We start from the raw sequence: 18,042 nt of genomic DNA, 5'->3' as shown, positions 1-18,042 counted from the left end.
CTACCTTGACTTTAATATTTTAAGAACAAAATTCCCAAACACTCCTTGGACTTTTGGAGGAACCAAAGAAATTACACATCCAATACCAAACTCAACATCATCTACACTGACTTTAATATTTAAAGAACAAACTTCCCAAATACCCCTTCACTTTTGGAGGAACCAAAGAAATTACACATCCAATACCAAATTCAACATCATCTATACTGATTTTAATATTTAAAGAACAAACTTCCCAAACACTCCTTGGATTTCTGGAGGAACCAAAAAAAACCACATCCAATACCAAACTCAACATCATCTATACTAACTTTAGCATTTAAAGAAAAACATATAAAACCCTATGGAACCTGACACAATAAGACAGGTCATATTAAATAGAAACAAATTAACCAAGCTAACTCAAAGCAATGACCTACCCCCAAAACCTTCTGTCTTTATTTAGGGTTGATCACTGCCTGCCCAGTGATGAACTGCACCAACAAGAGACACAATCAACTGGGGAAGAGAAGCTTGTGTGTCCCTGAACTAATAAAAAATGTGCTCATGGGTCAAGAAAAATTCTTCTGTTTTGATATTCCTGGCAAATTAGACATGGATGTACCCAAATTACTGGGAACAGGAGAGAATTAGTTCTGGCACTGATCCTTTCCAGATTCCAAAAAAGTCTAAATACCTTCCTCCTAAACACCAAAAGACAAGAGGCTTTCTTCACCTGAAGTGAATCCTGTGGTGCTGAGATGAATACAAAGCAAGTTTAGATGGCAGGGAACAATCCAGGTAACAAGTAGAATGATCATTAGGCAGTAAATGCCTGGCAGACAGCAAATACCTCTCTAAATTGCAGAAGGAGAGTAAAGAATAAATAAACTCAGCAAGAGGCAAAGCCCACAAATAAGGCAAGTTGCAGGGCTTTGGTCTCTCTTGATTTTAACCCCTGGAGGTCTCTAACTTTAGAAATAATGATTCCAACTCAGGGATGTACACACAACACAGGGACAGAATGTGACAGTCCTTGGGTCTGGGAACACTAACAAACAGCCTGGGTGGAACGCAGTGTTACAAATAAAGACACAACTATTGTTTGGAATAATACTACCAGGATACATGGCTGTGCTTTCAGCAGGAAGGAATTAATCTGGGACACGTTTAAAAACAAACAAGGATGAAATTGTGAGGCTGCTGAAGTTAACCAGAAGGGAAGACCAGTGACAAGAACATTTCATTCTACATTTAGAAACCTTCAGCCTCTCTGATAATATGTACCTAACCTGCTAAAAACCAGAAGGATTTATAAAAGCCAACTGACATTACTCTGCTTATCTTTTGCACTCAATAACAGACACACACCCTGAATATATTTTAACTATTCAAACAGGTCCTGAAGTGTCTTACAGGTTTGTACAGACTCAGAGAGCTCTGCACAGAAGACAAGAAGGCCCATTCAGCACCTTCTGTGCCTCAAGCCCCAGCCTTGCCTGCTGATATAAAACCCACAGACTGTACTGAGGTTTGGGCAGCATCATGCAGAAAAAAAGGTGAAGGTGGCTTTCTTTTCCCCTGAAATTAAGAACAGTACCATGCTAGCAGGGGTCACGGCATCAAAGTGCAACTCTACTTGCAAACCCGATGATCTTTCACTTATAATCTCAGCTCAGCCAGAGCAATGAAATTTGTTAGTTCCATCTTTGTCTTAATTAGATTAGTTTCTTCTTTAGGAAAAAAAAAAAGTCAAGCTGTAGCTCTGGGAAAGCCCTAGGGAATACTTAGCACCAGAACAACAACAGTGGCAAGGCTCCCTTGCTGATGTTATAATTGCAGAAGTGAATTAGAGGTATTCTACATCTAAATACTCACATACATGAAGCTGGATACAGACTCTGGGAGGATGTAAAGGATCACTCAAACTCTTTATAAAACACTAAGTCGTTGAAAGCTTCAGCTCAGCAGACCTTTTACACACTTTAATAACAGAAGCATAAATAGTTTCTGTTCATACAGGTTGATCCTTGCAGATTGATTGCACTCAGGATCCCCATAAGACTGTGCAACAAATCATTCAGGGCCTAAATTCTTTTTATAAGGATCTGTAAGTTTTATACAGTAAAAAAATAGATCTTATGTTCTTTTTCCAAATGTTATAATCTGCATTTGAAGTAACAAAACTTAGTATTCCAGGAATCTTCTATGCTTTCCCTGCAGTAAATGTTATTTAATCCTAACCTGACAGCATCTCTTTTGAGTTAATACATAACATTATGCTCTTTTTTAACCAAAACAGCAATATTAGCGCTCCAAAACGTCCTGCCTGTGCCAAGCCAGCTCCTCATGTGCCACACTGATCCAGGAACACTGTGGTGGGCAGCAGTCAATGCTGACATGAGGGGGAAAAGTAAACCTGTGTCCAAACTTCCCGACCTCGAGCAGAAAGCCTGGCCACACCACATCCACAGGAATGAGGATTGAGGAAACTCAGTTTTGAGTTTCCACCTTCTCAACCCCCCCCTACACTTAAATCAGGACGTTCCCCCCTGGAGAGGGGCCCGGAGGAGGGAGGCAGCTGTACCTTTCCGGAGGCACGGTGTCCGTGTTGCTGCTGTGCCGCCTCTGCATCTTCCTCAACACCCTGAAACACAACACGCTCAACATCAACGGCGCGGGGCAGCAGAGCCCGGGGGGGCTACTGAGACAGGCCCACGGCGTCGGGGGGCTGGGGGTGCCACCCAGCCGGGCACATGGCTGGCACAAAGCACCTCCTCCTGCGGCACAGCCCCTCCGGCTCCCGGCTGTTCCTCAGCCCACTCGCACGGGAACAACTCTGGAGTTGTGGCAGCACAGGGCTCCAGGCAGGGCAGGAACTAGTCAGGTCCCCTTTGGCAGGACAGGGCAGTCACAAGGAGTGTCCAGATGTGTGGTGGTCCTGGGAAAGACCTCGAGGACATCTAACAGGGTGGCTCCCGATGTGACACGTCACCCAACATCTGCTCTTGGCAATGAAACCCCTTCTTCCTCTTCTGCAGAAACCTGGTTTGTACAACTGAGAGGGAGGAAAAAAAGCAAATGTATAAACATCTTTGATGAAAAAACAAAACCAGGTCATGACACTATTCTTTTAAATAACTCTCCTAACTACAAATTTTTTAACTTGTAAGTCCCAGCAGGCTTTTAATCTCTCACTATTCGTTTCAGCTCGTGTTGGATTTTCACAGCCTAAGTTCTTTTTATAAGGATCTGCAAGTTTTATACGTAAAAAATAGATTTATGGGGGTTTTTTCAATTGTTATAACCTGCATTTCAGGTAACAATACTTAGTATTCCAGTAATCTTTTATATGCTTTCCCTGCAGTAATCCTACCCTGACAATATCTCTGTTGACTTGACACATAATATTATTTTATACATATATTATTTTTAACCAAAACAGCAATTAAAGTACAATGAACAGGCCAAGACAGGCTGGCCTATGCAGGCAGAGCTGCCCTGCCTGGGAATAACTTTGAGGTCACTGCTTATAAAAAACATCTGTCCATCTTCCCATGCTACAAGCTGAGAGCCAGAGCCAGAGCAGAGGTAACTCCAGCACTTGGAAAACCCTTCACGCCTTTCTAGACCATTAGAAGTCTAGATTGTGATGTGGGGTGAAATCACACTCCACAATAACATTCAGCTCCATGGGGAGACACTTTCTCTTTTGGCATCAGCCATGAAGGGGACAGTGACATGAATGCCAAGTCCTGAAGGTGCAGGACATCGTGAGATGTCTGTTCTGGTCTGTTCTGCCCAGAGTCCTACAGGTTTGATCACATTTAAATGGCCTTTGTTCTCTATATATAAACCTAGATGTGTGTATATTTATACACAAATATACACATATATATACACCTATATATACACCTATTATACACAGATATGTATATATACATATATACACATATAAGTACAGTTATATACATACAAATATATGTATACATATATATACTTTTATACACATATATACTTATATATATTACATATTATATTATAAATATATTATACACATATACATATTTTATATACATGTATATATCTACATATATATGTAGATATACATATGATGTATATAATATATACATGTATATTACACATATGTATTTATTATATATAGTACGTATATATTATGTATATCATATACATAATATGTATATATAGGTACATATACATATATATACATATACATATATGTATATATTATGTATATGATATAATACATATGTATATTACACATATGTATTTATTATATATAATACGTATATATAATGTATACATGTTATGTATATAATATACATATACACATATATGTATGTATATATTACATATATGTATTTATTATATATACATATTATACATATATATTACACATACTTATATACAGACATATATACACATTTCTCTCTATATACATAGATATATATACACATATCTATATCTGTATCTATCTATAGATATATATACATATCTATATATATACACTTCTCTCTGTTTACATATATATACACATTTATATCTATCTATAACATATCTATACATATATCTATCTATCTATCTATAGAAAGATCTATAAATACAGTTCCATGCACACACACATATATCTATGTACACACACAGACATAAGCGAGGCCTTTTTTCCCCGTTAAGCCGAGGCAGGCGATTCCCGCCGGCACACGCGGCGCCGTGCCCAGGGGTGCGGGAGCCAACCCTGCCCGGCCCGGCCCGGCCCGGGAGGTGCCCCCGTACCCACCGCTCCCGCTCCCGGTGCCGCTCCCGCTCCCGGTCCCGCCCCGCGCACGCCCGGCCGCGGCTTCCGCCTCCCGCTCGGGGCCGGCGGAAGCGCTCGGGCCGCGCCGGGGCCGCCGCCGCTCCCGGGGCTCCCGCAGCTCCCGGCGCTGCCGCTGCCTCCCGGGCCGCCGGGGATGCGGGTGCCGGGCGGTCCCCGCGGGAGCTGAGCCCGCCATGGTGCCCTGCGGGGCCGTGCTGTGGCGGCGGCTGCTCAGGAAGCGCTGGGTGCTCGGCCTCGTGTTCGGGCTCTCGCTCGTTTACTTCATCACCAGCACCTTCAAGCAGGTCAGTGAGCGGCGGCTGGGGGGGTACAGCAGCACTCAGACCGCGGGCACTGCGGTCCTGAGGCTGCTGACACTCATCTCCTGAGTTATGTCGCTGTAAGAGCCACATCGTATTTATTAAACACGCACACAAGAGTTTAAAATAGTAATGCCTGATACTGTGTTTGACAGCGACAGTGTTTCGAACCGAAACTGGGAAAAGAAAATCTCGAAGGGACTGTTGTTGTTTGTTTTATTCTTGTGTGCTGTTGCTTGCTGTAGTGTTGTAAATGTTGATGTTTGTTGTATGGTGTTGTTTGTTGGTTATTGTTCTGTATCTTTCCAGAGAGGGTAATCAGCCATTGGAATGGGCTGCCCAGGGAAGTGGTGGATTCTCTGTCCCTGGAGGTTTTTAAGATGACACTGATGTGGCATCAGTGCCATGGTCTGGGAACCACAGCAGTAGTGGATCAAGGGTTGGACTTGATAATCTCAGAGGTCCCTTCCAACCCAGCTGATTCTATGATTCTATGATCTCTTGTGAGCGGTAGTTCCACTAGCAAAGGACTCACCAAAGAGAAATATGTGCAGCTGTGGTTATTTAAGATAATTTATATCACTTTTGTGGTTGTAGTGACCAAGTTCGGCTGTGTTGGCTGATCCCTTGGTGAATTTACAGTCCCTGTTGTACTGGGTTGTGTATCTCCCTGTGTACTGCACAAAGCGAGCTACTACAAGTTGTATGTTGGTTACTCCACTGGTTCTGGTGTTTGCTGTGCTGTGGAGTTTACAACTACGAGGCATTTCTAACTGTGGGAAGAGCACGTGGATTGAAGTGGCAGAAGGAACTCTCATGTTTGGTTGCACGACTGTCTTTCCTTGCAGGAAGAGAGGATGGTGAGAGATCGGAATCTCCTCCAAGTGCAGGAGCACGAGCAGCCCATCCTGTGGAAGGTGAAGTTCAGCCCGGGAAACAGCAGCCAGCTGAGTAACCAGTGCAGGAATTCTGTGCAGGGCAAGCTCCTCATCACAGATGAACTGGGTATGTTTGACACTAAGACTTTATTCTGTACGTGGCAGTGCTGAACTCTGCTTTGTCTGTCTGTCAGTGGCACTTCCAAGGAACAACTGCTCTTTATTAAGGCGTTTTTACTCAGCCATTGGCATTTTCTCCCCAGGCTGGATGAACTGCCCTGTGGCTGCACACACTGCTGGTTTGGTTCTGTGCAGGCTCAGCTCAGACACAGGGCTGTATGGGTGTGGCTGTGCTGTTCCCAGGGCCGCCTCAGAGTCAAAGAATTCCACTTATCTTTGCACAGAACACGAACATTGAGTCCTGCTCCATTTACTGTGATTGCTTGCAGAGCTGTTTGTGTCTCCCTGCAGTGTGTTCCTGCTGTCAGAGGTGTTAGGGAGGGTAATTGAGGAAACCCTATTGACCTTGTAGGGAGGCAGCTCAGGACATGAGCTTGTTAACTGTGACTGAGCACTAATTACACATCTGACCCTTGAAACCCAAGGATATTAACCACTTGTTTTAAGTGTTAAAAGTTAAAGATCCTTTCTTGCCCTACACAAGTACTTCCCCACCCTGCTTGTTGCTCGTGCACTGGATCTTTCTTGACCAGAAAACAAGGCTGTAGAAAACCCACCACATCTTTTTTTGTGATTTGCATCAATGTTAAATTTGGCACTGCCTGAATTATGGTTGGTGCCAGTTCCTGAGGTCTCTAAAAATTACAGCTCTGTCTCACAGTCTGACACTGTGGTGGTGGTAGTTTCCATGAGGACATACACATGGTTCTGTACTACTGATGGTTCCCTAACTCAATTAATTTAGAGCTATTCTGCATGGATAAATCTAAGTCCCTTCATACTGATCTGTAAGGAGTGTTATCCAGACACAGAGCTGTTGAGAGAACATGTCACAGGTTTTTCTCCATCACCAATCCCCTTTCCCAACAAGGAATTATGCCAAAAAGAAATCAGAACTTTAAAATTCTGTATTTAAACACTCATAGTGTACATACAGCACACATTAGAGTAGTAGCACATATTAGTTGTGCAGATAACACCAGGCTGTTTGAAACATCCAAGTGTCATTGCAAAGAATTGCTCCTGCCAGACAGAGGGGGATCATAACCTGCTAAATGACAAATAAACCTGTCCTTTAGTAACGTGATTCCTACTGTGGATTACAGGGGTGTGTCTTGCCCAGTTTTTACCGCTGCTGTTGTTCCCAGGGTACATCTGTGAGAGGAAGGACCTGCTGGTGAACGGCTGCTGTGACGTGCACGTGCCCAGCACGAAGCTGTTCAGCTGTGAGAGCTGCCTGCCCAACGGCTGCTGCAGCGTCTACGAGTACTGCGTGTCCTGCTGCCTCCAGCCCAGCAAGGTGAAACACTTCCTCCTGCTTCTCAGGTTCCTCTGAGCCTAAAAGTGCTTCTTTTTCCTTAGAGGGGACAGTTCCTTTTCTTGGAAAGCCTGCAGGGACCGTCTGGCGAGCTGTAAATAAAGCTTTAACAAAATTCATCCTTCCCGCCTCCGAGGGGAAACACTGGGAGCCCTGAAAAATGTTTCAGCTTCAGGGCAGTTGCATTTGCTGGAGGGAAACCATTGCAGGAAAAGCTATTCCAGTTTTGTAATTGGCACTTCCCTGTATTCTGTGAGCTTCTCTGGGTTCTCTTCCCACTGCTGGGGCTTGTGAGGGATTAGCCTTTCAGTGCTTGCTAGAAATCCTAAGTGGAGTTGCTTACTGTTCCTCTGATACCTGAGTTGTTTAGGTGAGGGAGGGCTTTGGTTGCTCCTTGTTGAAGGACTGCATTGTTTTGTGTTTTTTTGCTGACTGCTTTAGCAACATCTCCTGGAGCGTTTCCTGAACCGGGCAGCTATTGCTTTCCAAAACCTCTTCATGGCAGTGGAGGATCACTTTGAGCTGTGTCTGGCCAAATGTAGGACTTCATCACAGGTAGGGCACAAGGACGTGTCCAGGGCCCAGAAAAGTGCCCTTGAAAAACGAGTTTGCTCCTGTGTGCTGTGCTTTTATGTCCATGGATGTGTTCATAAACGTTGGAGCTGTGGCTGGGAGCTCATCTGCAGGCAAAATGTGTGTTTAGAGCAGGGCAAGTTGCACACTCCCTTTAAAAAAGAGATGCTTAACTAAAAACAGACTGAGTTCAATGACCAGAGAAGATCTTGGATGAGTTCTGAGGAAGGTCTAATAAGAACAGTGAGAGCTGTCCCCAGTAGCTTCAGAATGCTATTTATTTTATGGTAGAGTTGGAGACTTACCATATGCTGACAATCATCTGCAGAGAAACTCAAAAAGTATGTTGTAATATTTCTGTTTGTTTTAAGAACAGAGGTGAACTTCTGTTACCCATGTGATTTTATTTAGAATTAATTTTGGTCTAAGCAAGCATTTGGCCCTCTTAGAAAGTGCTGCTGGTGATCTTATGCAGCTTGAGTATTTAATGTAGCAATAGGGATGGACTGCAAACAAAGGATATAGTTCCAAATGCCTCCAAAGCTGGTTTTTTGAACCATAGTATCTGAACTCTAGCTTTATCAAGAAAAATGGACACATCTCAAGCAGCAACTTAGTTGTGCCTTGCTTGCTTAGGACATTTGGTGATACTGCCTAAGCATATATATATATATATTTATTGAATCTCTCCCCACTTACTTGAGTAGTCTCCTGAAAAGGAGTGCTGGGTATGGCTCAACATTAAAGTGCTGTAATTTAGCAACTGTTGGGAGTACAGAGTTGTCTGACTGCAACTGGTGTGTTACACCAACGTGTAGAAGAATTTGGGACATCACTGCTGTGGGTTTTGGCCCTGGGTGAAGGGATATGTGTGTGTGTGTGTGTGTGTTGTTACAGCTTCTCCTCCTCTCCCTGGCAGAGTGTGCAGCATGAGAACACCTACAGAGACCCCATTGCCAAATACTGCTATGGGGAATATCCCCCCGAGCTCCTGCCTGTCTGAAAGCTGGGAGATCTGAGCAACAGAGGGAAGCAACTGGAGGCTGGAAGCCAAAGGAACAAGACACCAGCTGCTGCTTTACAAGAGCCTCAGTGCAAATGGCTTGTGTTGGGTGTGGGGGCAAAGCCAGAGGTGTCAGAGTGAGCAAGGAGCTCCAGTTCTCTGGGACTGAATCTTGCTTCCTTCACTTTGCTGTGCACCTGTGCTAGTACTGTGCTACAGTACCAGTGTGTTCTTGGAGCATTTCCTCTGTGTTTTAGGATCTAGGCTGTAAAACACCACGGGAAAAATACCTAATGTGGCTTTGCAGCTGTAAATGGAGGTTCAGTTGTGTCTCTGCAGTCCAGAGACTTTCCAGAGAGACAGTAATAATGGGAGGATTTCTGCTTTCAGAGAGAAAAGCACGCTTTGCTTCTCTCTCTGGAACCCCTCTTGACATGCATGGTGTACACTACATATGTAATTATGAATTATTTATTCATTTTATATGGATTACTAGCTGAAAGTATTGATGCTTTGCAGAGCTAGTGGTTGGTGCCTTTCAGTCCCTGTTTTGCTCTGTCAGCTAGAAAGGATGTTTTAGATCCTGACTAAAGTTGGTTGGTTTTTCTTCCTCCTTAGTCCAAAGGAATTGTGTTGGGATTTGTCACTATAGTGCTTATGTTCCTCTTAGTGAGTTTAAAGCATTCAGAACTCCAATGGAGTTGTTATTCTGTCCAAGTCCTGCAGCATGAGAGAAGAGCAGGGATCTGCCCAGGGTGGGATGTTGGTTGTTTGTTGTAAATACTTCCCTTGATACTCTGCAACAGGTTCCTCAAAGAGGAGTCTTAGTTTTGTGAACAGCTCTCTGCTGGTCCCCTTGTGACAGGGAACACTGGAGAGCTGTTTGCTTGAACTTGGTAAATGAAACATTCTTCACTCCTGGTTGTGCAGGAGGCAGAAGGGTGGAGCTGTTCTGGGACCTCAGTTTCATGATGTCCTGGTGCATGAAGTAATTCCAGTGTCAGAACACGCCCTCTGAGGACAACTGTGTTGCATGAGCTCAGCTAAACAGTCAGGGTGCTTTTAATTTGCTGTTGGACACACTTGCTACTCTGGAATCTTGGTCTGATCAGAATGGCACTAGGCCAGGGTTGGTTCTCCCACAATTTCTCCTGGCTCTCTAAAGTTGCAGTTTAAACTGCCTCCCTCTAAAGGCCACACAACACAGAAAAGATGGGTAGAGAACCAGTAAAATGCTGACTAAATTTGTGCTCCCCCTGCAAGTCACTGGGCAAAGTCTAAGCACTAGACTGAACTGGGTTGTTCTTTTCTGTAAAGAGACTCATTTCTCTTGTTTTTACCCCACCCATCTCCTCATGATTTGGACTTTGTGTGTGCCTGCTTGAACTGCATAAGATAAAAAAGTAAATAAAAATGTAGATAAAAATCTACAGAGGCTTTAACGAAAAAACAAACAGACAAACCCCAAGCACAGTGGTGGAATATCCTGGTGCAAAAGATCTGTACAATGCTGTGCAATCCCACATGATACAAACAAGAAATAGTACCAACCATCTCATAAAATCCATTTGCATTGTTTTCGTTGTTTTTTCCCAGAAGCCATCATGTGAAATAACGGTTCCATCAGCAGTTTTCTCTTGGAAATCTTGTTTTTCCACAGGCTCCAGAGCTCTGGCATTAGCAGTTTGTGCAGTTTATCCCTTTGCTGCCATCCTGTGGCAACGTGCAGACGTGTGTGAGGCTGCAGTGTGGAATCCTGTCTTCAGAGGGTAGCAGAGGTTGCTTCTCTTTTCAGTTAGGCACATTCTTCACTCCTTCCCAGCACTCCATAACCGTTTTCCTTAGGGAAGGCCATCGGGTTGGTCTGTCAGACCATTCCTGCTGAGATGTATTCCAGCACTTGGTGTGTTTGCACCATGACTGATGAGATCAAGATACTGGTCGCCTGCTCCTGCTTTCTTTTCCAACTTGATATTAATTCCTTAGCAGGTCATACCACTGCCTTGAAGCAGTAATTGTAAGAAATCAGAAGAACCAGCCTAATTTGGACAATGTCTGTGAGAATTCCTGGCCCTTTTCTCTCCTAGAAAAACAGGATGAGATCAGAAGTGCACTGTCAATGGGACAGAAACTGCATCCTCCCTCCCTGGTTGTTGAGCTGTTCAACTAGTACCTGTAGTTTATGTTAAATCATTAAAATGTTCCAAAATACTGCCTGTTCTCATGTCTTTTCTTGAATTACAAAGCAGCTGTACCAGAATGTAAGGTTGAAGAATGCAGTGGGGCAGAGAGAAACACTTCCTGGAATATCTGTAATAAAGGCAAGCAAGTAGAGTTGAAAAGGAAATCACTTTCATTTTAATCTAGGACAAGAGAATGCTTCTATCAGTGATTAATAGAAAGATCAGACCCTTTGCAAAAGTGGATTGAGCAGGGAAAGGAATGCAAATGATTGCTTCATGTTGGGAAGATTCAGTGAGACACATCAAATCTGTGCTTCCTGATAAAACTTCTGCATGGTTTAAGTGGTGTCCATCCCTCTTGCAGAAAGCCTGGTGATTCTGTGGTTGTCTGACATCTCATTTCTCCTTGTCAGCTGAGAGACTGGGGCTGTGGATGCGTGTTTGGCAGCAGGTTTAATGAGAACACCTGATGGAGCCACTGGCTCTGCTTATCTGCACTGAGGTCCCTGCTGGGGATAATTGGATGGGTTCTGTGCTTTTTCATTCCTGTGGCTTACAGGAATATTAATGCTGGTGAAAAATGGTGGCAGCTACCGTGGAATGGGAAAACAGGCACAGGATTTAGTTGTACCAGTTTGGAAACTAATCTCTGCAGAAGGGGAAAAGTGCTAAGTCTGCCAGGTTTAAACCCGAGCCATTGGCCTGGACAGAACCTGCTGTTCTGCTCCACTGGGATGGTACAGGGAGAACTGGATAAAAATCCTCACAGTGATGGGCTGGAGCTGTGAAATGGCAAGTGCAGACCCCTGAACAGTTGATGAGCAGGGATAATGGTTTCTGTATTCTCAGACTCTCACTCGTGTGGTGGCAGTTCTTTATCTCCTGTACGTGTTCAGGCTCTGATTGCTTGGAGAACTTCCTAAAAAAACTGCATTAGGAGTCAATTTGTGAATATAAAGCACTAAGCACAGCAAATCTTAATCATGAGTCTTTATTATGATCCACTTTTAGAAAGCAAATCCTTTCTTACTTCCCTCTTCATTTAGCTGGACAGGCTTGAGCTTTGGGATTTGTTCAGTCTTGTGGTAGTCACTTAACTGCAAACACACTCGATCCTTTTACCAAACACCATAATGTGATATTTGTTCTTGGGTTATTCTTGTCAAGGAGGCGTGGGGGAGGAGGTGAAAAGGAATTTTCTAACTCAGCAAGTTCCACAAAAGATGGAGTTCAGCAAATTATCGGTGCTTTAATAACAGCCCTCTTGCATTTCTTTACAACCTGAGGCAAACAACTAACTATATGCAGAGGGGGAAAAATGCCAACTTCAAAACCTGCAGGGAATGATGGGAAAGCACTTAGTTCTTCATTTTTGATCCGTGTCTAATTAAACAGACAGTTCTATCTAATATTTTTGGTCCATTAAGGTCTGACTTGTAGCAACACGCAGGTTGTCTTCCTGATGGTTTTCATTCTGAGGCAGTCCTGTGGCCACAGATATTTTTTTTTCTCAGAAATCAGGGGTTTGATAGATTAGAAGTGTGTGTCTTAAGCAAGAATTCTCAGGATCCCTTCAGACTGAAGCATGTTTGTTGCTGTGGTCTGCTGTTTCGCCTATGGTAAAATAACACAAAGTTGCAGAGTAGAGAAAATGAAGGAATTAATTCTGGCTGAAATCTTGCCTCGTAGAAGCTTTTCTATTATGGGTTTCAATTAAGGGGGATAGAAGACCACAAGCTGTAGTTGCAAATGGAATGGGAGGCGATTGTTAGGCTTTTTCCATAGATGAGATGACAATTAATCTGTTTCTACTGTTAATAGTTGAAATGAGGACTAGCACCTGATTTCTTGCCAATTTAATGGAAGCTTCTAATAAAATGCAGCTCTCATTTATCCTGTATGTTTTCCATCTCTGCATGCACCTCCTGAGTGAGGCACACTAATAGGAGTCAAGGTAAATTGGAATCATGGATCAGTTGCCTGCGTTTTGTTCCTGTCCTGCCCAAAACATGTTTAGATTTTAAACTCCTCAGAGCAAAAAGACAACATTTGTAGTTCCTAGAACTTCTGGCTGTGGCCTCACATGGAGCCTTTAATGTACCTATTGATGTGAACAAGACCTGTCTTACACAGATATGAAATATCACCGTTGGAAGGAGTGGGATAAAGTTGGGTATAAGCCACGAGTGTGACATTTTGGTTTAAACACTAAAAAAAAAATAAAAAAATAGCATTACTGACATTATCAAATGCATAAAATGCATCCCTCAGCTCTGTCAGACAACACTCACTGTGCTGTATCCACATCTTCAAACAGCAAAATGTAGATTAGCTGCAAACTGCAGTTACAGACGTGCTTGGTAATAAAAGCTGTGCTGTCTGAGGAAATAAAACATGTTCCTACTTGGATGAGCAGGGCCCTAATTTATCTAAATCCCCTATGCCTTAAAAATACGCATTCAATTAAAAAATTCCAATCCTCTGGAGTAGCAAATGCGCACAAAACTATGAGTAAGCAAACGTGATGTACCTCTTCTGATGTCTTTTTGTCTGCTCAGCCACAAGTTTACTTACTTTCAGGAGCATCTGAGCCGGTGCAGCATCGAGGATCTGCCAGCAGAGGTTACCACAGCCTTTGGATAAAGGCTGAGCCTCCTGTCCGTGGAGTTGGGCTGGCAGAGGAGCTGGATTTCACTTGGCAAAAGGCACCTACGGGTACAGAACAGGACTCCAGGAAAAAGCGTGGAGTGTCTGTCTGGAATTCTTTGGCCTGGCCACCTAAACCTAGAAAATAAACTTTACCTGCCTGGGTTTTAATCTACTGGTGATCGTGGGTGCTGGTGTGGGAAAAGAGATGTGATACCTCGGTAGCCTCTTGGTAACTGTTGTATAATAAAATAACAATAATAATAACAACTTGGCCCTAGGGAGGCCACAGCTGAGGTTTCTGTGGAATTACCTTACTCCAGCAGCTGCAAAAAAAATATGAGACCCATGAAAACATTGTGGGAGTCGGTGACTGACAGCCCTGTTATTTCTGCCAGACCAGTGAAATAAAAATCAAACTTCGCCCCGCGGGGACTTATTTGCTTCTGATTATGAAATGGAAATTCGTTCAGGTTTGGGGGGGTTTGTTGTTGGTACACAAGTAATACTCAGCTACAGAGGGTCTGGATAAGGAGCTGTGATTTTTTTAAAGTCAATTTTTTCTGATCCCGGGTCCTGCGACTCAAGGATGGTGCAGTTGGGGGGGTGGGTGGAATTCCTTTGGAATTTATTAAGTGCCGTAAAGCTGACTGGGAGCTTTGGACCTCGTCAGGATTCTCCCTGGCTTCCTGCCAGCTGGCTTTCAGGTGAGTTCCATCCAAAGAACCGATGTGTATTCTTGCCCTCAAACCCCAGAGTTTGCAGTGGAAATGCTGCAGGGGAGCGGGCTATTAAAACAAATTAAGCCATCTATTTGTGAGCACTCGGTGATGTTACACTGCCTGCTCTTGTCACAGCCCTGCCACATCAAGGTTAGAGGGAGAAGGTGACTGGCTGGCAGTCACTTAATCAAAGGGAGATGTTGATGTCTCAGGTAGCCCAGGCAGGGTGAGGTTTGCATGCTCTGCTGCTTTTAACAGCCAGATAATGAATATGCTCTCCAGAACTCGTGTTCCTCACAGGGGAAGCGGCAGCTGCCTGTGATCTGTGTCGCTGTCAAAGGAAAGTGAGATGTAGTTAATTCAGGGCTACACAACAAAGACATATTGATCAGGGCTCTCCTGGATTTCTGCAAGAACAGTGACTAGGACAATGCAGCGAGCCAGGATGGCAAAACCAAACGTGCTTTGTCTTATCCCCCCAAAAAAGGGTGAGTTCTTGCCACCCAGAGCAGCAGCAGGTTCAGAGCAGTTCTGCTCCAGCCTTCAGAGGGTCAGTGAGATGCTGAAATCAAGTGAAAAGGGCACATCTTGTTCATGTCGTTATAAATACACTTCATTTGGAGCTATAAGGTTAAATTCATGGATTCAGTACAAACAGCTTGGGGTGGCTCAGTTCCACATGGTATAAAAAACCCACAACCCTGTGTTTATGGTGTCTGGATAAAGTCACAGTGAACTGCTTACAGAGGTACTGAATGTTGCAAGAATTATATAGAGTGAATGCATATATTATGTTTCCTCTCTTCCTTCTCTGCTATTAGTACTTGGATGTGGATGATTATGTGCTAAATATTTACTAGAGGGTTGCTCTGTGTTTTTTTTAGTGCAAATCTAAAAACCCTCCTTATACTGGTTCTGTAATAAAAAAATGGAATCGTTATTTTTATTTCTGCAGTTACCCAACTCGTTGCCTGTCTCCCCACTTTTTCTCCCTGTTAGTTGCCCTTAATAGCTGTGCCTGCTTTTCTTTTGTTCCCGTGTTGTGCAGAAGAAAAATGGGCACTAACAGATTTGCTAATTACTATAAAATTCTTCCTGGCCTCGTTCAGCTCAGATCATTCTATTAGCCAAAGTAATGGAGTGCAGTGGCACGATGGTGCTCCCACTTTTCATTGTCTGAGGTCTTCCTGGTGCAATATATTATTGGGATTGGCTTCTGGGGCTGTCACAGTAGCTTTTGATTCCCTACACCTGCTGTTTTGTTTTATCTCAACGTTGCTTTTTCACTCCAGTGTTAATTCTCCTTATCCTTCCTAAATGACTTTTAAGGGCGTTTTTGCCCCGTTTTCCCTCGGTTTTTGCTGGGAATCAGTAAGGCTGAGGATTGTTGTGCTCGGTACCTTGCCAGTCCTCTCCACTGTCAGTGCCTTCACATCACTGAACAGTCCCCTGGCAGTTTGCAGCTGTACTTTTATACCCAAAGGCACAGTCTTTACCCTCCCTGCATCATTTTACTCCTGACACCTATTTTTCCTTGCCCATCAGCACTGTCAATGTCATCTTCCCCGGCAGTATTTACAGCAGCAGACTTTGGTCTCATCTCTCTGATTATATCAGCTCCAGTGATTGTACTTTCACCTCATTACTGAAATAAAGTTAACATTAATGAGAGTCATGCAGCTAAACCTCTGCTCACCTCTCCGGAAATTTATTCTAATGATGAAAAGGAGATGCATGTGGATCTATTTAAAAGCAAGCCAGCTCTTTCTGCCACCCCCGCCCAGCTACCTCCCAAATTCAGCAGTGAAGTCTTTTGTTATTAAGAGCTGATGATGCAAAAGAAGCCAAACACATTATACAACATTAACAGCGACAAATTATGTTGGTTGAACACTGGTCTGCTACAGAGTTCCTTGATGACCTGAATTTCTTTGTTCCTGCTGCTTCAGGAAAGGGGTTTCTTGTATCTGACTCTCACAATAAATTAACCACAAAGCTCTTGGAGGTCCTAAGGGGTGTGCTAGGAAAGTTGAAGATATCATCAAGGGTAACAGTAATCACACTTAGAAACAAGATGAAGCACTGAGAGGTAGAAATTGTTTATAGAAGACACAGCAAGGCTTTGAGCTGAAAGAAGAAATATAATTTAGATAAGCAGAGTTCGTGAGATAAGTGCACATGATGCATGTGCCCAGCAAGGGGGCTCATGACATCTTGTACTGATCAGAATTTGGATTTACAACAAGAGCAGTTATTTTGCCACTGGTCACTGCTAGGGAAGCCATATCAGGAGAGGTGGTTTGTTTTGGGAGTTTCTTTTTTTGTTTGTTTGTTTATTAGTTAAAGGTTAGAGAATAAGAATTCACTTTTTTAAATCTTCTTACAAGCAGCCACTGTGACGTGGCCTCAGTCCTGTCTGAGGCCACTGCCTGCTTTAGCAACACAGGCTAACTAGAAGGGTATTATTGACTAAAAGGAATACAGGCTCTGGATCCACCTTATTGTTTGATATTTTCCTTAAATGTTACCTCTTCATGTATGAAACCGAAGCTGAGCCTGGTGGAGTTGAAGATATCCAATATTATTGTCGCTAAAATTTTGCGTATATTTAAAAAAAGATATAAGAAGGATGTTCACCTTACACAACGTCATGAGCAAACAAACCTTTGTGTTCAAAATTAACAAGTTATGTCTTACTAAAAAAAAATACCACTGTATTTTTATGTAAGTACTTACTGTACAGTGAGTGTAATGTTTTAGACCCCGAGTGTTCTAAAATGCTGCCTTAGGCTCTCAAGGAAAAAAACTAATCCAAGAATTAGCAAAGCATGGTTGATTCAGAAGAGGGAGTGAAATGTTACTGTGATGATGATTGTGCTCTGACCCATTTTGGGTTCTGGGGTGTAGGTGTAGAAGTATTTTCTCCCTGGTGCAAGTTTGTGGTTTTGACCGCGGAGTTCACGGGGAAGAACACGTGGACTTGTCACCAGGAGAAGAGGTTTCTCGGAGGAAGGCTGTTTAAGTTAGCCTTTTCAAATGTCACAATCCTAAACAAAAGGGATGAAGTTGGGCAAAGGTGACCCTTTCCAAAGGTTGGTGAAATAACGTTGTCGCCCTTTGGCAGAGGGGGAAACGGGAGCCCGGTGCTGAGGAGACATCGGCCCTGGCAGGTGGGGCAGCAGGGCTGGGCTGGGGCACAGCATCTGGAACTGCTGCTGCATCACTGGCCTGCTCTGCCTTCTGGATACTTCCACCTCCTCTTGCTGAGATCGCTGCTGTTGTGCCCTAAGACAGCTCTGACTCATGTCTGGAGTCACAAACTGAGTGTGTCGGCTTGAAATGTGCCTTGTGAAATAGTGATACAGATTAGGTTTCATCTGAGAGACTTTTTGTCCTAAAGCAGCTTTTCTTACAGGCACAGGCA

At 43.5% G+C, this 18,042-nt stretch overlaps 2 protein-coding genes across 2 annotated transcripts in view; one reads left to right on the top strand and one right to left on the bottom strand.

The window, feature by feature from the left end:
- RNFT2 (ring finger protein, transmembrane 2) overlaps positions 1 to 3,035 on the bottom strand; it is a 29,548-nt gene extending 26,513 nt beyond the window's left edge. The window contains exon 1 of the mRNA XM_027696732.1: positions 2,567 to 3,035. Coding sequence (XP_027552533.1) covers positions 2,567 to 2,649 — 83 coding nt within the window. The 5' untranslated portion in view covers positions 2,650 to 3,035. The remainder of the gene's footprint in view (positions 1 to 2,566) is intronic.
- A 1,871-nt stretch (positions 3,036 to 4,906) lies between these two features.
- Positions 4,907 to 13,143, top strand: CUNH12orf49 (chromosome unknown C12orf49 homolog). The gene is made up of 5 exons (XM_027696785.1): positions 4,907 to 5,100; positions 5,964 to 6,120; positions 7,322 to 7,473; positions 7,933 to 8,046; positions 8,984 to 13,143. Exons 1-5 carry the CDS (start codon positions 4,990 to 4,992, stop codon positions 9,065 to 9,067), a joined length of 618 nt encoding a protein of 205 aa, XP_027552586.1. The 5' UTR covers positions 4,907 to 4,989; the 3' UTR covers positions 9,068 to 13,143.
- Positions 13,144 to 18,042: the final 4,899 nt, after the last annotated feature.

The sequence above is a fragment of the Neopelma chrysocephalum genome, unplaced genomic scaffold (genome assembly GCF_003984885.1).
Source record: "Neopelma chrysocephalum unplaced genomic scaffold, ASM398488v2 Primary Assembly neopelma1_116, whole genome shotgun sequence".
Taxonomy (NCBI): domain Eukaryota; kingdom Metazoa; phylum Chordata; class Aves; order Passeriformes; family Pipridae; genus Neopelma; species Neopelma chrysocephalum.
This window is presented reverse-complemented; position numbering and strand designations above follow the sequence as displayed.